Source organism: Aethalodelphis obliquidens, unplaced genomic scaffold (assembly GCF_003676395.1).
Source record: "Aethalodelphis obliquidens isolate GAN/ISIS:26980383/991018 unplaced genomic scaffold, ASM367639v1 scaffold16, whole genome shotgun sequence".
Classification (NCBI taxonomy): domain Eukaryota; kingdom Metazoa; phylum Chordata; class Mammalia; order Artiodactyla; family Delphinidae; genus Aethalodelphis; species Aethalodelphis obliquidens.
This window is the reverse complement of record NW_020837960.1, coordinates 28040098-28057946: the sequence shown is the minus strand read 5'-3', so window position 1 is coordinate 28057946 and position 17849 is coordinate 28040098. Positions and strand designations below refer to the sequence as shown.

Below are 17849 nucleotides of genomic sequence, written 5' to 3'. Positions count from 1 at the left end.
TAAACTGGACTCTGATGCAAGGTCCTCTTAGTTTGATGAGGCCTCAGCTTTTCAGACAGAAAGCTTCATAAGTTTCAAAGGGATTCTCTGTCTCCATATTCTCACCCGTCTACCTTCATCCCAAGCCTCCTCTTCTCAAGGTAAAATCAGCTGGGTTTCAGGGCGCGCCGAACACACTTCCTGGACCAGTGGTGCACATGTGCATTCTTACTCTCGTCTCCCCTGGGTCACTCACACTGTTTCTCACTGTTGCTCATCCTCTGTGAGTCACAAAATAAATGCTTGCCGTGTGTGTCTGCAGCTCCACATCCACACAAGCAGATTGTGTGTGTGTGAGCACGTGTGTGAAATCTTCAGAGAAGTGAGGCTGCTCGTGGCCTTGGTGGAGGCCCTGGCAGGGGGATTTGGATGACAGACTCCCCTGCGGCGGCTGAACGGAGCTCTTTCCCACATCTGGTCCCAGAGAAATGCTTTTCAAGGCCACTCACTAGGAGTCGGGTCAGGTTCTAAAGCAGGTGGCAGCGGTAGGATGGTCGACAATGGCACACGGCAAGGGGGTCCATCCATTTTTCATGAACTTGTATGCTTCCACAGGTTCAACCTTTGGGACTGAAGACCAGCCGGCTCTGAAGGCAGCTCTGCCTTCCAAAGACACACCCAAAGGGGCTGCCCGGGTGGCCCCTCCAGCATCCTCCAGTGTGACAACACCTCGCAGGAGTTTGCTTCCAGCGCCAAAATCCACGACCACACCGGCGGGTAAGACTTGCGCTGTGGAGAAGCTCCGCAGTGGAGAGCCTCTTCTGCATTAAAGTCTTTTGAAAGTCCTTGGGTAAATCAGTTGTTTAGATGGGATGACAGATGAGTTTCAGATGGCATTTAAAATTAATAATAATAATAACTACCACAATTTTCAAGGCACTTTCATATATTCCTATGTTCAAATTCTCACAACTCCCTCTCACTCCTCTCTGTGACTGGTAACCCATCAGACCACACAGTTTTCATTGCAAAGAAAAAAGGATCAAGCTGTTTTAGGCAAATTTGGTTCAGGGAAGCAGGCGCTGATGAAATCACTGGAAGGCCAGTAGGAGTGAGATGCAGACTGTGCCCCCGGGAGTGGGTCCCTGATCCCTGGGGGCAACTGCTGCCTCTACAGGGATTCAGGGGCTCCATCCCCCTGCTGGTCCCAGGCCCGCACCACCCGTGCTGGGATACAGGGATCAGCAGCTACCGCAGAAAGCCTTGCTCCCGAGCTCACACCGTGCCTGCTCTATCCGGACCCGCAAAGCCAATGCCCCGAGCCCTGCGCCTCCACACCCAGGAAGCTAGTGAGGGACACAGGGAATTCAGCTGACGCAAAGGTGTGACAAACGAAGGTGCTGGTCAGCAGCCCGGTGCGGCCCCCGCCCCGCCTCCTCCTCCCAGATCGCAAGCGTACACGTTTGCCCGCGGGATGTCCAAGCACGTGGCACGTGGCTTAGCTTCCATCTTCTGCGCCGTAGGAAGACACACTAAGAGGAAGGAAGCTTGGATGTTGAGCCTGAATCCGCGGTAGATGGCTCACCCCTGTGGCTATTCATTGCTCCAGGTTATTCTTCTGTGCTCTTATACTCATGTACCAGTGCATATACATACACACGCAGATGGGCTTGCGTGAGTTCCTAAAAGTGAGATTGGATTGTACCCATTTTTCTACATGTTACTTTCCTTACTCAAAGTATGTCATAGAGCTGCCCTCAAGTCAGTGTATGGCTCATTTTTCAATGGCTGCCTGGTGTGGATATACCATGATCTATTGAACCATTCCCCCACTGGTGGACATTCACTTTGTAAACTGGTGTTTGCTGCTATAAACAATGCTGCAGTACGTGTCCTTGGTGGCATTCTTTCTACAGGATTGATCCCCAGCCGTGGGATGGCTGTGTTTGATGCATTAATAGATATGATTAGATTCCTTTTCAAAGAGGCTGCAGTGCTTCACCTTTCCACCCATATCCCTGCTAAGAATAGATAGCATTTTTAAATTTTTTTGTCCATTTGGTGGAAGTGTTATTTTAAATTTGCATTTCCCTGACCACTTGCCCTTCAATGGAGTACCACCTTGTAATCCCCTTTGGTAAGGCTTAAATTGACTTGTTTGGTTTTGCTCTTCCTCAGTGGAGGAGAAGCTCCTGGGGACAGTGACTTGTCCATTTTATTGAGCACAGTATCCCCACTGCTGCAGTGTCCCCAGTGACTGACACGCAGTGGCTACTTAGCATCTGTTTGTTAATTCATTGATACATCAACGAATCAATGAATGAATGTCACACGGCCTTTGACTCTTGGTTCCAGTTTAACGGTTTGGCCTTGGTTTAAATAGAAAATAACTAGACAAGCCTGCACTGAGTTAAAATACAGTTGTTGAATCAATCCTATAGACCAGCGTTTGTCAAATTTTAGTGCATCAGAATCACCTGAAGTGGTTGTTAAACCACTGATTACTGGGCCTCATCCTAGCATCTCATTAGTAGGTCTGAGGTGGGGCCTGAGAATTTACATTTCTAATGATTCCCAGGTGGTGCTGCATATCCTGCTGGTCTAGAGATCACACTTGTGAAACCACTGTTACAGAAAAATGGACTAGGAATTTGAACAGACAGTTCTTAGAAAAAGAAATGCACATAGCTCCTAGCCATATGAAAAGAGAATCAGCATCGCTCATAATAAGAAAGACATAAAGTAAAACTACAATAGACTATAGTATCTTACCTGTGAGATGGGCAAACATCCAGATGTTTGAAAACATACACTGTCGTGAATCTGCAGGAAAAGAGGCATTCTCGTACGTGTACTGGCTGGAATATAAAATAGCTCAACTCCTATGAAAGGAAATGGGCAATGTCTAATAATAAAATCACATGTGCATTTCTTCTTTGACTTAGCAGTCCCACCTCCAGAAATCTTTCCCAAAGGTAGACTGGCAAAAGCAGAATGCACAAAGTGATTCATTGCAGTGCTATTTGAAATGGCAAAATACTGAAACAACTCAGCTGTCCATCCACAGGGGACCAGCTGAATGGACTGTCATACATCCATGGAATAAGAAGACTTATTCCAAGTGCTTGAAAAGAGTAATCTGGTTGTTCCACTCTAATAGTATGTACTCTATGTTCAAAAAGAATTGCAAAAAAAATCTTAAACTGTTTTTAGTAATTACATTATTGGTGGTAGCGTGGCTATTGCGATTCCAAATCTGCTGTTATTCTGAATGTGTGTATTATGGGAAAAATAGGATATGGGCATTATGGGATAAAGTATGAACTTATCTGAAATTTATCATTAAACAGTATTGCCGGGCTTCCCTGGTGGCGCAGTGGTTGGGAGTCTGCCTGCCGATGCAGGGGACACGGGTTCGTGCCCTGGTCCGGGAGGATCCCACATGCCGCGGAGCGGCTGGGCCCCTGAGCCATGGCCGCTGAGCCTGCGCGTCCGGAGCCTGTGCTCCGCAACGGGAGAGGCCACAACAGTGAGAGGCCCGTGTACCGCAAAAAAAAAAAAAGTATTGCCAGCTCTGTCCACTGAAAAGTTATAAACAGTGACTAGACCAATAGCATAGAGTACCCCCAGTGCCCAGACTGTGATCTCTCAATACATTTTGCATTAACAGGAGATAAGGGTCTTTGAAGAAATGGCTGGTTCCAGGTCTAGGGCAGGAACTGTAGACCCCAGAACAGACAGCCAAGAGGAATTCAAAGACTACTAGGATTCTATCAACTCAAGAGTCAGACTGAATAAGCTCCTACTGGACGAAAGAAAGAGAGAGAGAGAGAGAGAGAGAGAGGGAGAGGGGGAAGGGGAGGGGGACGGGGAGGGGGAGGGAGGGAGGAAGAGATTGAATATCAATAAGATTCATAATTGCAGTAGAATAATATTCATCAAATCAAAATATATGTGTATCCATGAGGTCATAATGATACAAAATAAGATAAAAACTAGTCACTTTGGTTGATGCTAAGAAACTTTTTTTGAAATTTGGTAAAGAAAGAAAAGAATAAAATATTTTAGCCACTTCTCCTATTCAGTCTGTATCTCATGATAACCAAATAGTTGGTGAGGGGAAAGTTCTCTTTTAGTGTTTAAAAGCATTCTAGTTAATAAATAAGGTATGATAGAATATCACCTTTTCAAAGCTTTAGTGAATCAGTAGGTAAAGGCAATGATCATCAATGGAAAGGGAAAACCAGACGTTACGAACTAATACTGATGTACAACATTACATGTGAGTTAGTCTCGGGGGAAAAATGAATCCGCCCTAGCCTTTAGATTTACTAATTTACTAGAAGGAGAAAGGACAAAGAAGCATATTAAATAACACCATGGGAATAAAATCAACCAACCAGACTGAAAAACTCTATAAAACAAACCATCCAACTTACTCAACAGTAGAAATAACAACAAAAATTGCAAAAAAAAAAAAGGCAGATAAACAAACATTCTGGGAGGGGGACAAAGGATATAGAGGGGGAACCTGTAGATTATAAAAAACTTAGACTTATCATCCAGTTGCAAAGTACGGATCTTGTTTTGTATCCCAATTCAAACAAACACACCAAAAAAATTTTTTTTTTAAGATAACTGAGGAAATGTGAACCAACATTGGCTCTTAGATGACATTAAGAAACTATTATTGCTATTATTCTGAGTATGATGGTAGTATTTGTGGTTATGTTTTTGTTTCTGTTTAATCGAGGTATAGTTGCTTTACAATGTTGTGTTAATTTCAGGTGTACAGCAAAGTGATTCATTTGTACATATGCATATATTCTATTCTTTTTCAGATTCTTTTCCTTTAGAGGTTATTACAAAATACTGAGTAGAGTTCCCTGTGCTATACAGCAGGTCCTTGTTGGTTGTCTGTTTTATATATAGTAGTGTGTGTATGCTAATCCCGAACTCCTCATTTATCCCTCCCTGTGGGTATGTTTTCTTAAAAAGCCGTCTTTTAGAAACGCACAAATATGAAGTGATACGCTTTCTGGGATTTGCTTCAGAATAACCCAGGATGGTGGCACGTGGAGTCAACATGTTACAGAAGATGAAACATGGGTATTGCTTGTTGTTGAAGTTGGGTGATAGAATACATAGCTAACTAGGCTAGTCTCTCTGCTTCAGTACATGTTTAAAGTGTTCCATTGAAAACTGTGCAGAGAGAGTGGCTGTTTTAGCTGTTTCAGTGGAGGTAGAGCTAAATGGAAATAAGGTATTTCAGGTGTGAAGAATAGAGGGCAAGACAGCAACAGTGTTTAAGACCATAAAAATTTCATTATTTTTTCAAATACTTCTGCTCTGTAGAGGATTTTGGAAAGCCATGTGATCTTGATAACAAGAATTCTCTTCCACTTTGTATTACTTTATCAAACACTTTAATGTGCTAAATATGATTTGGTCCTCACAAAAACCTAGAGTGGTGGACAAGGAAAGTATTAGTTTGCAGATGGGAAATCAAGATTCAGAGGTGAAAGGACTTGCCCCAAGGCATGTGGTGGCGTCAGGAAATCACACAGGTTGTGTATGTGTCCTGTGCTTTTTCCACAATAATATAAATATCCCGCTGTGGAGTATAAGAATTCCATCTGTGGTCCCCCATTACCATGAGATTTCACATGTGTGAACTGGGGATGGTGGTAAACAGAAATGGTACACAGGATTCCTTGCCTCAGGCCAGGCTCTCCTTGAGACGTCTTGGTTAGAATTCGGTTGGTGATGCCATAAAAAATAGGTGTTTAACCAGCGGGAAGAGAGGGGAAGGAATGATACTGTGTGAGGAGGGATTGCGCGTTCATGGGGGGTAAGGGATGTTCCCAGCAGAGAAAGGGTCACCATGGTGTTACCAGTTTCCACGCCGAGTGCTCAGAAAGTACTTGTGACTTGGGCAGGTTGTTACATAATGAAGCAATAGACCAGTTCCTGAGGACAAGTGAGAGTCCTGCCTTACCCGTGTCCTAGAACAGGCTCCAGCAGATGCTCGGAGACTCCCACCTGTTTCACATCCTTATGCAGCTGCCCCGAGGTCAGCTTCTTAGGCTCTGATGGCAAATTCCACAGGCCTCGCCCGGTAGAGCAGCTGGCAGCTGCCCCCAGTCACGTCTCTCTTTTCCTTCTCCCTCTCCCCCAGTTTTTCCTCTCTGTAACTGTGAGCTCTGCCAGCCTTGCTCTGTTACTTGCAGCCTCCTTCTCCAGGGTCCGCAGGGGTGGGAATGGGGGGCAGAGGGGGTAGCCCCAGACTCTGGAGGACTGGGTGAGACAGGCAGTGGACAGAGCTCCCGAGCCTTAGTCAGGGTCTGCTCGGAAGCCTATTTCAGTGACGCCCTAAGGCTCTGTGTTCGATTTTTCCAAAGACATAAAACTTCTTAGATATTTTCCCATTATTGACATAAGGAGGAGGTGCTAGGGTGTTTGTTTTTTTTAAGATTTATTTTTTGGATGTGGACCATTTTTAAAGCCTTTATTGAATTTGTTACAATATTGCTTCTGTTTTCTATGTTTTGGTTTTTTGGCCGTGAGACATGTGGGATCTTAGCCCTCCGACCGGGGATTGAACCTGCACCCCCTGCATTGGAAGGCATTGGACTGCCAAGGATGCCCCAAGGGTGTTTTAGAACGAGGATTAAGCACCACCCTTTAATAGACGGAGGACCCCAGGCCAGCCGCTGTGTAGACTATGGCTGTGACCCCTGTGACGTGCAGTCATCAGGGGAAGGCACGGATTGGGAAGATGAAGCAGAAGGCTCCCTTGAGAGATCTCAGGATGTTCTCTTCTAACTTGCATCCCACTCCAACACCTAATTTAACAACAAGTATAAAATTGTGGTTAAAAGATAAATTTTATTACCGAATTTTAGGTTTGCATTTGTTCCACTGCTATGAATTTTTCATTTAAATAAAATCTAGTTCCTACTACCAAATCAGCTTTCACATCACCTTGTTCTGTCATCAAGCTAATTAAAAAGCAGAAGACAGGCGTGCAAATTACAGTTAAATTCCAAATAATTGTATTTCCTGGGACTGTGAGGTGTGTGGGTTATTTTAATTACTTAGGTAACACCAACCCTTGTTTTAAGGGCATGCTGTTGGCAACATTTCGAAACTGTGACGCTTTGATTCTTTCCCTTGGTGATTCCAGGTGACTTGGATTCAAGAATAATTAGAACAGTCCTTAACCTTGAGGGGCTCAAAATAAGGTAAACAGATTTGTACACTGATAATTAGAGTGAGAGCAAGAGATCTATAATCCGATCAGCTGGCTGCCTGTTAATTCTAGCAGACCAGGAATTCATAGTAAGACGGATTAAGAAACAAATGACCTGAAGACGTTTAAATTAAATATAATAGGCTTTTAAAATTGTTTAATCACTTTCTATTTATTATTTGTTTAATCATTTTCTAATTTATGTGCTATGTTTTCACTTTCTGATTTCAGAAAAGATACAAGGCAGCATGTAGTAAAGGGCACAGAATAACAGAGATACAAGGATAAAAATCCAAATAATAAAAAAGAGAAGAGCCTGATAAAACTGGGCTCAGAGCTTCCTGACTGCAAGGGCAAAAGAAGAAACACAATCAGGGGAAAAAAAAAAAGAGTGTGCCACTTTATCAGAAGAGAGAAACTTACTTTTTAAGCACAAATGTGTAAAATTTTAACTCTGTGAATTAAAAAAAATCATATTGAACAACATAATGGACAATAATTTTAATTGTATAGTTTAAACATATCTTTTCTGAAAGGAAAATAATTGGATAATATTTTAAAATTTTGGAATAGGGAAGGCCTTTCTAAACATGATGTGAAACCTGGAAACCTTTAAAAAATGATAGATTTAACTACATACAAATTTTAAATTGTCTGCAATAAAGGACATCCTAGAGGTAAGCAGGATGATAAACTGAATGAAAATGCTTCAACAAAGTGTTATTATGAAAATCAATAGAAAAAGTACAATTTCATTTGAAAAGTAGGTAAAATATATGAATGGGTGACTTATACAATACAAGTACAAAGAGGTCAGTGGCCATAAACATGAAGAGATGTTCGAATTCACTAATGACTAGATACGTTCAGTTTTTTTTAATAAGATACCATCTTTTTCATATTGGATTAGAAAAAATAAAAAGGTTTATTACATGCCGGTGTTGGTAAGAACATGGCAAAAAAACACTCTTGTAGCATTAGTGGGAATGTAAATTGGGACAGTCTTTTGGAGGTCAGTTTGTTAATATCTATGAAAATGTAACTATCTTTACCGTGTAATCCAGTATTTCTACATCTGGGACTCTCTTTTACAAAAATACTTGCTCAAGCAGGAATGATATATGTATAGGAACATTCTCTGCAACACTGATTATAATACTAAACAATTAGACACAATCTAAATATCCATCAATATGGACATATTTAAATAGGTTACAATATGTATCCATTCAATAGACGCTTATTTAGTTATTGAAAAGATTGAGCTAGATCGACAGGAATTATTCAGAAACTGTCCATAATATATCATTAAAGCAAGAAAAGCTACAGAACATGATCTCATTTTTTCAAAACCCGAAATGAAAATAAATCTTTTTTTAACGTATAGCTTTTTGTATATTTATAGAAAAAAGGTGGAAAGTATCATTTAAATAGTTAATAGCTATTATCAGTGTGGTGTCCAATTGGAGAAAAATTGTGATTAGGAAAAAGAACTTGCATTTTTAAGTTTTGTATTCCTTCTATAGTTAGAATTTTTCCAAATGTTTCAGTTTTTACAATGAAATACATAAAAACAACTCAGTAAAAAATGGGATAATAATTTGCTCCCAGAAAAATGCATGAAGAATATAGAAAAAAAGAAACAATAAAATATCTCATAATCTCAGTCCATGAATAGCTACCAATAATATATATTGGCATATTTCCTTTCACTCTTTTTTCTAAACAGGTATGGATTTTTTCCCCATAATTGAGCTGATGCTTTATAGATACTTCTGTATCTTGCTTTTTCACTTAACATTATATCCTAAGCATTTTCCAATGTCATGATAAACATGTGAAAATTTAACTTTTAGTCCTGTCGTAATAACTTCATACTGATTTACCCCAATTTGTAGGACTCTTTATCCCTTGTTCAGCATTTAGGTTGTTTTCAGTGTTTCATTACCACAAAACAAGGAATTGCAATAAGCTTATTTTGCTGGGGTTGTCCAGACTACCCTCAGGCTTGATGATTTCCCTAGAAGTGCTCACAGGACTCAGAAGTTGTTATATTCATCATTACAGTTTGTGAAAGTGGAAGAATCCAGAGTAAAAAGTCAAAGGAACAAAGCTCACGGGGCGAAGTTCAGAGAAAACCAGACACCAGGTCCCAAGGGTCCCCTCCCAGTGGAGTCATACAGGTGTGCTTAATTCCTTCAGCAACCATATGCAACAGCGCATCACCTGAGTCTGGTTGTCCAGGGTTTTTATTATGGGTCAGTTACATTGGCATATAGCACCTGCTGGACTGTCTAGGTAAACTGGTACCATGTGACCCAAGACCTCAGGTAGGCAGAACGCTTTCCTCAGTCAGAACATGCCAGAAGCTCAGCTCCCAGGAGCTGGCCAAAGGCCAGTCAGGAAAACAAGCCCTTCCTGGGAATGGGCAGGGCTTGAGCAATGCAGGGTGTTTTTATGATGGATTCCTAAAGGCAGAAATACGGAGTCACATTGAAATACGGCTTTACAAATAACGCAGACATATTTTGACTGTAGCTATTTCTTATAGCCATAAATCAACTAAATCAAGGAAACAATATTAAATGAGTTGTTTGGAGAGATATTTTACTGGAGCTAAAGTATAATCTAGGAGTACATCCTTTATGAAATTTAACTCTATAATCGAGAGTTTGGAGGACCCTTAGAAGGAAATGATTGGCATGTGTTTTCAGCTGTCCCTCTAAAGTAAGAGTTGTCTTAGTTCAGTTTATGATGGCAAATAAGTCAATATTAATTTGTCTTAAGTGTAATATTCTATGTTGGATAATTGGAAGGATGCTTAAATGTTTTAGATATCAGGAATATAAATAACAAAACTATTTTGTTCAGGTCTTTTCCTTTTTTCTTCTCTTCTTTTCAAAGGTATGTTTACTGAGCATTCTCTGTGTACCATGCAGTATGCTTGGGGATTTCTATATTCTACCTAATTTAGCTCTAGGGGAAACTGGGGTTTAGAGAAATTAAGTAAACCCCCCTCCCACCCACGGTCATACAGCTTCTATGCAGCAGAACATGAAATCAACCTAGATCTGTCTGACTTTAAAAGGTATATATATACCTAACCTTTGTGCTGTGCCACTTACAGATTCCTACACAGATGGAGGCCAGTTAATTACATTTTATTGAAATAACTATCATTGAAAAATACAGCTTAGAGGTTGAATCCTCTTTCTGGGACAATGCTAGTTACTGCACATACAGTGCCCAGAACCCCTATAATAATTCTGTATTCTGTCCATGGCCCTTTTTCCCCAGGTTTCCAGACACAGGTTGAGAACTAATGCACTGTGCTAAGCATGATCCACTTCTATAATATCATCTTCCTGTAAGTTAATAATGATCATTGCCTTCTTATTTATTTATTTATTTGGCCACACCCCTCGGCTTGTGGGATTTTAGTTCCCCGACGGACCAGGGATTGAACCCATGCCCCCTGCAGTGGAAGCGTGGAGTCCTAACTACTGGACTGCCAGGGAATTCCCTTTATTTATTTATTTATTATTATTTTTCTTTTCATTGCCTTCTCTTTTTTTTTTTTGTGGTACGTGGGCCTCTCACTGCTGTGGCCTCTCCCGTTGCGGAGCACAGGCTCCGGACGCCCACTCTCAGCAGCCATGGCTCACGGGCCCAGCCGCTCCGCGGCATGTGGGATCTTCCCGGACCAGGGCATGAACCCGCGTCCCCTGCATCGGCAGGCGGACTCTCAACCACTGCGCCACCAGGGAAGCCCCATTGCCTTCTTGACATCAGTGTGACGACAAAGGAAACTGCTGTGGATTTAGTGCTAATGGTTAAAAAAAAAAGTACTGAACATCCTCTCTGTGGCTGTGTAAAGGGAAGAATTCTAGAAACGCAACCTTGGTCTTTTGGTGACTCTTTTTCTCAGAATTGTCATGAAAAGTTGTTCTGTTGTTCGTATGTCAAATACAAAATTTCACCAGGGTTTTGATCCGTATAATTTTACACAAATAATCAGGCTTTACCGATTGACTTTTCCAACTGGTTTTCAGTTGTTGTAGCAAAAGGGAAAATATTTTCAGTTGAAGTATTGATCTGGTGATAGACTACTTCTAGGTCAGTATGCCTTCTGGTACTGTCATGTTGACGTGATGTATAACAGAAAATAAAATTCCTTTATTCAGACTAAGCTGTAGAAGGATTTCCCATGGTTATATAGAAGATGAACAGCTGATGTCTTATTGTTTGGGTTCCTCTCGCCCTAAGGAAAATATTCTCTGGAAATAATGAGGCTGTTATTTTATGGGCTACAGAAACTCCACTTGTATCATAAAACTTAATTTTACTTCTTGAACAGGGGATTATTATTTCTGCATTAAATTCCACACGTTTAGGTATTTCTGGGCATACTATAATTTAAAAAGACAAGTAGCTTGTCAACACCGTCAGAATGTGTTTCCCGAGCACTTTAAGGTGCAGGCTTCCGGAAACAGCTGCTCTAGCACGTTCTCCCCTGCCTCTCTTCAGTTTGGCCAAGCATCATCTCCCCTCTCCGGGCACATCTTCAATGAAGAGATTGAGTAAGAGCTTGCTGAAATAAAATGTTCTGCTCTAGGAAAGGACAGGACAGGTAAAGGGATCACTGTGCCACTGGAATCCTGGGTCTGGATGGTTTGAGAGGTTCTCCTTGCCATAGCACATGCTCTTTTAACATAAACAGCTCTAAGAGCCTATCATTTCTCTGACAGTGAGGGGATCATGGTACCTCACAATGTGGAAGCCCGCGTTGACCCGGGAGTGGGACCTGAAGGAGGCAAGTTCAGAGCAGTTAGGCTGTGCTGGGCTTTTCAGTGCAGATGGTGTTATCACTTGGTGTTGGCTGTGTTCTCCCTGAGGCTGGGTCCCCGTGGCTAGCCCAACTTTAGCTCATTTGTCATTGTAAAGCCAAAGGGGAACCCGCAATGGGTTGGGGATAGAGGAGAGTAGAAGTGTTAGAAAGAACTTTTGTGGGAGAAAAATCGATACATTTGAGACCCATTCCTTTGCATGAGGTCATAGAGACAGGAAAATATGGCGGGATGATGGATGGAGTGACTGACCATTTCATCGTTCAGAGGGTGGCATTCGTGGGTGTCCTGGAAGGCCTTTTTGCTGTTCTTTCTGGCCAGCAGTGGGGAGGTTCCTCGCAGCGGCCAGGAGGCGCTGTGAGTCACACGCTGTGACCCCAGGGTCCAGCTCAGTCACCCCGGGGAGTGACGGGCATCTGTTCATTCCACGGACGTTACAGGGCACCTTCTTTGAGTTGAGCTCCGTGCTGGATGCTTGGGGAAATCATGATGAATGAGACAGAAACAGTCTCTGTTGCTACAGAGCCCATGGTGTAACAGGAGAGAGGAACATAAAACTTGTACTTACACACGTAACTATTTAATTACAGTTACGCTTGAGTGCACAGTGGAGGCGTATCATACAGACCTACTGTAGTGCGCAAAAACTGCGCAGGCAGAGACCTAACGGGTCAGTCGAAGTTGCCAGGCACCAATGGTGGGGAACAGCATTTCGTGCAGGTGAACACATGGATTCCCTCTTTGTAAATCTTAGAGGTTCCCAAGCTTCCCTCCCCTTAAAATCTTGGGCTAGGACTGCTAAAAACTAGACTCCTTATTAATTTTAAAATAAACACCCTCCTTTCCCCTTCCGTCCCTTTTATGGAGAAACTTGCAAGCTGTGAAGTGGTAAAAAGACAGACAGCATGAAAAAAATGTACAGAAAATTTACAGCTGCTTCATCAGTGTCTGATTTTCCTGGTGAGTCCACCCTGGCCTTAATCATTACACAAACATTGCCCTTTAAGCAGTTCGTTGGGACAGTTTGATTCTGTGTGTGTGTGTGGACACTTGAGTTTAAAGCTCTGATACCCTCATCCTCTATTGCCAGTTTAGTGGCCTAGAGGGCTGTTTAACAATTATCATTGAAATGCCACAGGAGGATCCAAGGATACATTTCCCTTTCTCTGCTTTGCCTTTCAAATTCTTCCATGGAAACAGCGGCATGGATAATATTTTGGGAAGCACTGGGGGACGCGCTCACTGTACCAGAGAGAATTTATAAAATGCCGTGACCCTCCTTGCTGTTAGGCCCCCTGCAGGCTGATGTGAAACCTTTTATTGTGTGGTGGTCCCTCCAAGGTAAGGCGCAAAACCCTAGCTCTCACTTAAGAGTTTACGCACGCATTGCATCTCAGAGGTTACACGCTTGGTATTTTTGCCCACTCTGCTTGTCAGCCTCGAAGAGCTATGGGAGCTGGTCCAGAAGTAATTAATGCAAATGGTCCTGGAGAGCCGGTTTTCCATTGTGATTTCTGCCATTTATATGCTTCAGAACTCTGCCTCCTGTACTATAAATGCATTGTTATGCAAAGTGCTACCATGGTGTAGCCCCATCTCTTAGCCTGAGGATCATGGAACTTTTAATTACATGTCAGTGTTTAAAACTTTCCAATTCATTCCAGATTTATATGTTTTACTAGCTACCTTACACTGATGAAATACCAAATACTAATTACTGTCTTCGAGCAGGGATGGGGGGAGCTAGAATAAATGCAAATATAATAAGAAAGAGACAAATGCCAGCCATCCGTTTTCTAAGATAAGTGGCAAAGAATAACACGTTTCTTGGACATTGCAGAGTCTTCATATTGTCCGTCTTCAATCCATCAATCAGCATATTTGTGTGGAGAACCGCTTTGGGCCCCAAAGCAGCCTCACTGCTAGGAGTCTAAAGCCCATGCTGAAAATGAGAAGCCTGCACACGACCACCAGATGCAGGACCCTGAAATACAGAGTCCCCCAGCCTAGCAGTAGCTCTGATGGTTGAACAGTCCACATGGCAGGTAGATGGGGAATGAATGAAAGCCGAATGCCTCACTCATTAAGTATATGCAGCTTTAAGTGATGTGACAGTACCATGCTGTGTATCCGAGCTGGGACAATGGGATAAATATTAAACAGGACAAACAGATGTGATGGTTCATTGATGAGCAACTGTAATAATAATAATGGCCAGCATTTATTGAGTACTTACTATATGCTTAGTCGTACCCACCTTTTCATTTCATCCCCACTTAAAAACCTTATGATGTGTAGGTACTATTCTTAAGACTATTTTATAGATTAGGAAACTGTGGATTAGAGAGATCAAGTAGTTTTCCCAGGATAACAAAACGAGGAGATTTACGGGTTGGGTGTAAGCCCCGGCATCCAGCTGCAGAGCCCGTACTTGCACCCGGTGCCGGTGCCCTTTCTGTAGCCCTGACAGTGACGGGCCTCTTCACACAGCTGCTGTGACCAACATCACCCAGCAGAGAACCCACCTGCTTGGGCTGCCAGCCTGCAGTGCTTCTGTGCCCATGACCTGGGAAAATATAACAGCAAGGTTACGGGACCCTTTTCTTATTCATTGGCTACATCTTTTTAGGTTTAAAAAAACAAAGATACCTTGGACATATTTCTGTCTCCACATGATTTTTGTTCCAATGAGTGGAATAACTTTACTAGTAAGCCACTGTTAATTGAGAGTTTCTACCACACAGACTTCGGATGGCAGAGGAAACAGGGAGTGAGCTTTGAAGTTAGACCCAGCAACAGCTGGGTGACTTTAATTCAGTTACCTGACTTCTCTAACCTTCGATTCCTTATTGGAAAAAGAAGAATGTGTAATTCTTGTCACCCTGATTCAGGAATGATTTAATATACTAGCACTGCACTTATAATCCATAGGTTCTAAACAAATATTTATAACAATTAAGTTAATATTGTTAATAAGTACCATGTTTGTAGGTGCCTGGCATTATGCTAAGCATTTTTAATATTTGCCTGGTGCAGCTGGAGATCGTAGAGGGCTAGAGACCAGGAAGGTGGGACTCGAGCAAACCCTCACGTCTCATACCCCACCCTGCTGCCCCTGAACGTGCTGTACCTTTGCGCATGGTCCCACGCCTGTTGTGTCCTGTCCTTCGTGGTGATTGTCCTTCATAGTTCACACCTCAGCTCAAACATAACATTCTTCGGTGAGGCCCTACCTGCCTCTTCCTCTGAGCTCCCTGAGAAATCTTTAGCCAGACCACTGGGCTGGCACCTGATGCATCATCTTGTCACTACTTACTTACATGTCCCACTAGTTAGTGAATTTCTGGACATAAGGATTTTGTCTTTCCCCTTGGACTCTCCAACAGCTAACACCCCATCAAGTACGGTAGACCCGCCCAATAAATACATGATGAACAAATGAATAAGGGAATGCTTTGGATTTTTCAAGGAATGAATAGTTCAGAAAATAAGAAAGGGATGATGCAGCCTTTGGAATAAAACTACAGGGAACTAACGTGTGGGCACTTATTTAATACTAAGTAGACCATATTTATATGGGGAAAACGTTAGCTGTGAAAAGCACAATTTTATTGTGTTCTTGAATTAAATTATTGGATGGAATGAGACAAATAATCCCAGACCATTTCTTTCATTTGGGCTTACCTAACTAAAACTGCCACAATGAATAAAGCCCCAGTATCTATTTGGGTAGTTTCAAAAATACAAAGTACTTTTTGCACCACGACTTACTTATTCACATTTTCTCAGTGCCTAATAGATCACGCAGTGTCTTGATTCCCCAGAACTGGATTATTTTCCACCCACAGATCCATCATATGCAGAGCTTTACTTATTTTTCTTCTAAGAGTGTGTAAGGGGATTTCTCATTACTCACTTAGGATGTGCCTGTTTATTAGGTGGGGAGAGAGAGGTACTGCAGAAGAAATGAAAAAGAGGAAGAAAATAACAAGAGGTTTCAAAATATCAGGAATTTACCTAATCTCAAGGTTGACTTCATTTTCCACAAAGGAAGAACGTGATTAGTTAGTAATGATAACCAGCTCTATTTATTTACAAATATTTACTGAGTGGGCGATTTTCATGTGATGCATTGTCTAATGGGGAACACGGACAGGTGAAGGGCTTTCAACCTATAGTGCAATAAGCTTGTAGCCACAGAGCATATTAGCAGTATCCAGAGACCTCTAGGTTGAGGTCTGGAGGATGAGTTGGAGCAGAGTTCACTGGAGAGAAGAGAAGGTAGGAGGTGGTGTGCAGTTCTGCAAGAGAAGTGACAGTGATCTGAATTAAGGAGTTGCAGTGACTACGAAAAAAAGAGGTGGACTAAATTTAAGAGAGATACAAGATGTATGTTTCATAGGATTTGGCATCTTATTGCATATAAGAAGTAAGAATGAGGGAGGGGATAAGGATGCGATCAACATTACTGGCTCAGGCAAAAGACACATCTACCGGGACAGAGAAAATAGGACTGAGAGGAAGTTTCGTTAGGTGACAGAGTTCATTGTTGGGAGTACTGAGTGTCATGTGCACCAGGAGAGATCCAAAAAGAGGTATCTCTTGCACTGGGACAGTGCTTGGTGCCTACTTGGTGCTTAATAATGAATGAATAAGAATATACTTGGGGGATTACAAAGCTTTTAAACAGATATAATATTTTCCCCCTAAACCCACTTCTTCATTCTTTTATCCTTACCTTTTCATAACAATCTTCAGAATTAAATCATCCCTGCTTTTATCCCAGGAAGTAATTAGGTCTCTGTTGTGAGTCTGATTTTTTTTGTAGGTCTCTATTTGAGGACAGAGACCTCCTTTATTTTACTTTAAATTTCCAGCTACAAGGTCTGCCCTCGTGCATGCAATAAATGGAGTTGACATGGAATGAACCTTAAACAGGTTAAATCCAGCATTTTCTCGAGTGTATTCAGATTGCTCCCTCATTAACTCCATTCTCACCAACATCAGATATTCCTGCTGATTTTTTTTTAAAAGCAGCTAAAACCTGTTTCCTTCTTTTATCCCTGCAAGCCCTCCTGAATCCTCTCTTACGCACTCTGTCTCTCATTTATACCTCATCCAGGTTCCTCTTTTATTTGATGTATTCGTATCTAGATAACATTTCCTTTCTTCATCCTATTCAACCCCTATAAATCTTCCCTTGAAATGTTCCCTCATTCTGTTTGTCTCGTAAGTGACATCAGAATCCCTACTTCCTGATGACATAGTTCATTTTTTCCTAATCACCTCCTCCAATTCCCTTCCTGATGCTCATCGCACTCGTTGTTGCCACGCTGACCTTTCTTTTTTCTTCTTGCTCCCCTTCATCTTCCTAACACGGCTTTTCATGTTGTTTGGGTGAGGTCTGTAGGGCTGGGGGAAGAATTAGCCCCGTTACCTGTGCTTTCACAGGTGGATGGAGTGAGAAGGTTAGACGGTTGGGGGATAAAGTCAGTTATTGTGCATATTTCTTTATCCTTTTTTTCTTATCTTTTCTTACTTCTACCAAGATTGATTTGCAGGGATTTGTGGCCTGTTGTGGGTGAGGTTAAGAGCCTCTGCAAATTCCCTTTGATTTTTTTTTGATGTGCGTATTGTAAAAAAAAGTATATAGCATTCTTCTAACCGTTATCTTAAATTGAATTTTTCTTTCCATTTTGATGTGCTCAGTGAGGATCCTGACTTAGCCATTGACATTTGTCGTCATTTTTTTTTTTTTTTTTTTTTTTTTC

The 17849-nt window shown here is 41.9% G+C and overlaps 1 protein-coding gene across 3 annotated transcripts in view; it reads left to right on the top strand.

The window, feature by feature from the left end:
• The window catches only part of MTUS2 (microtubule associated scaffold protein 2), a 317696-nt gene that overhangs the window by 160090 nt on the left and 139757 nt on the right, over positions 1-17849 (top strand). For all 3 annotated transcript variants that reach the window (XM_027116582.1, XM_027116584.1, XM_027116583.1), the window contains one exon: positions 595-756. In XM_027116582.1, the coding sequence (XP_026972383.1) occupies positions 595-756 (162 nt within the window). The remainder of the gene's footprint in view (positions 1-594; positions 757-17849) is intronic.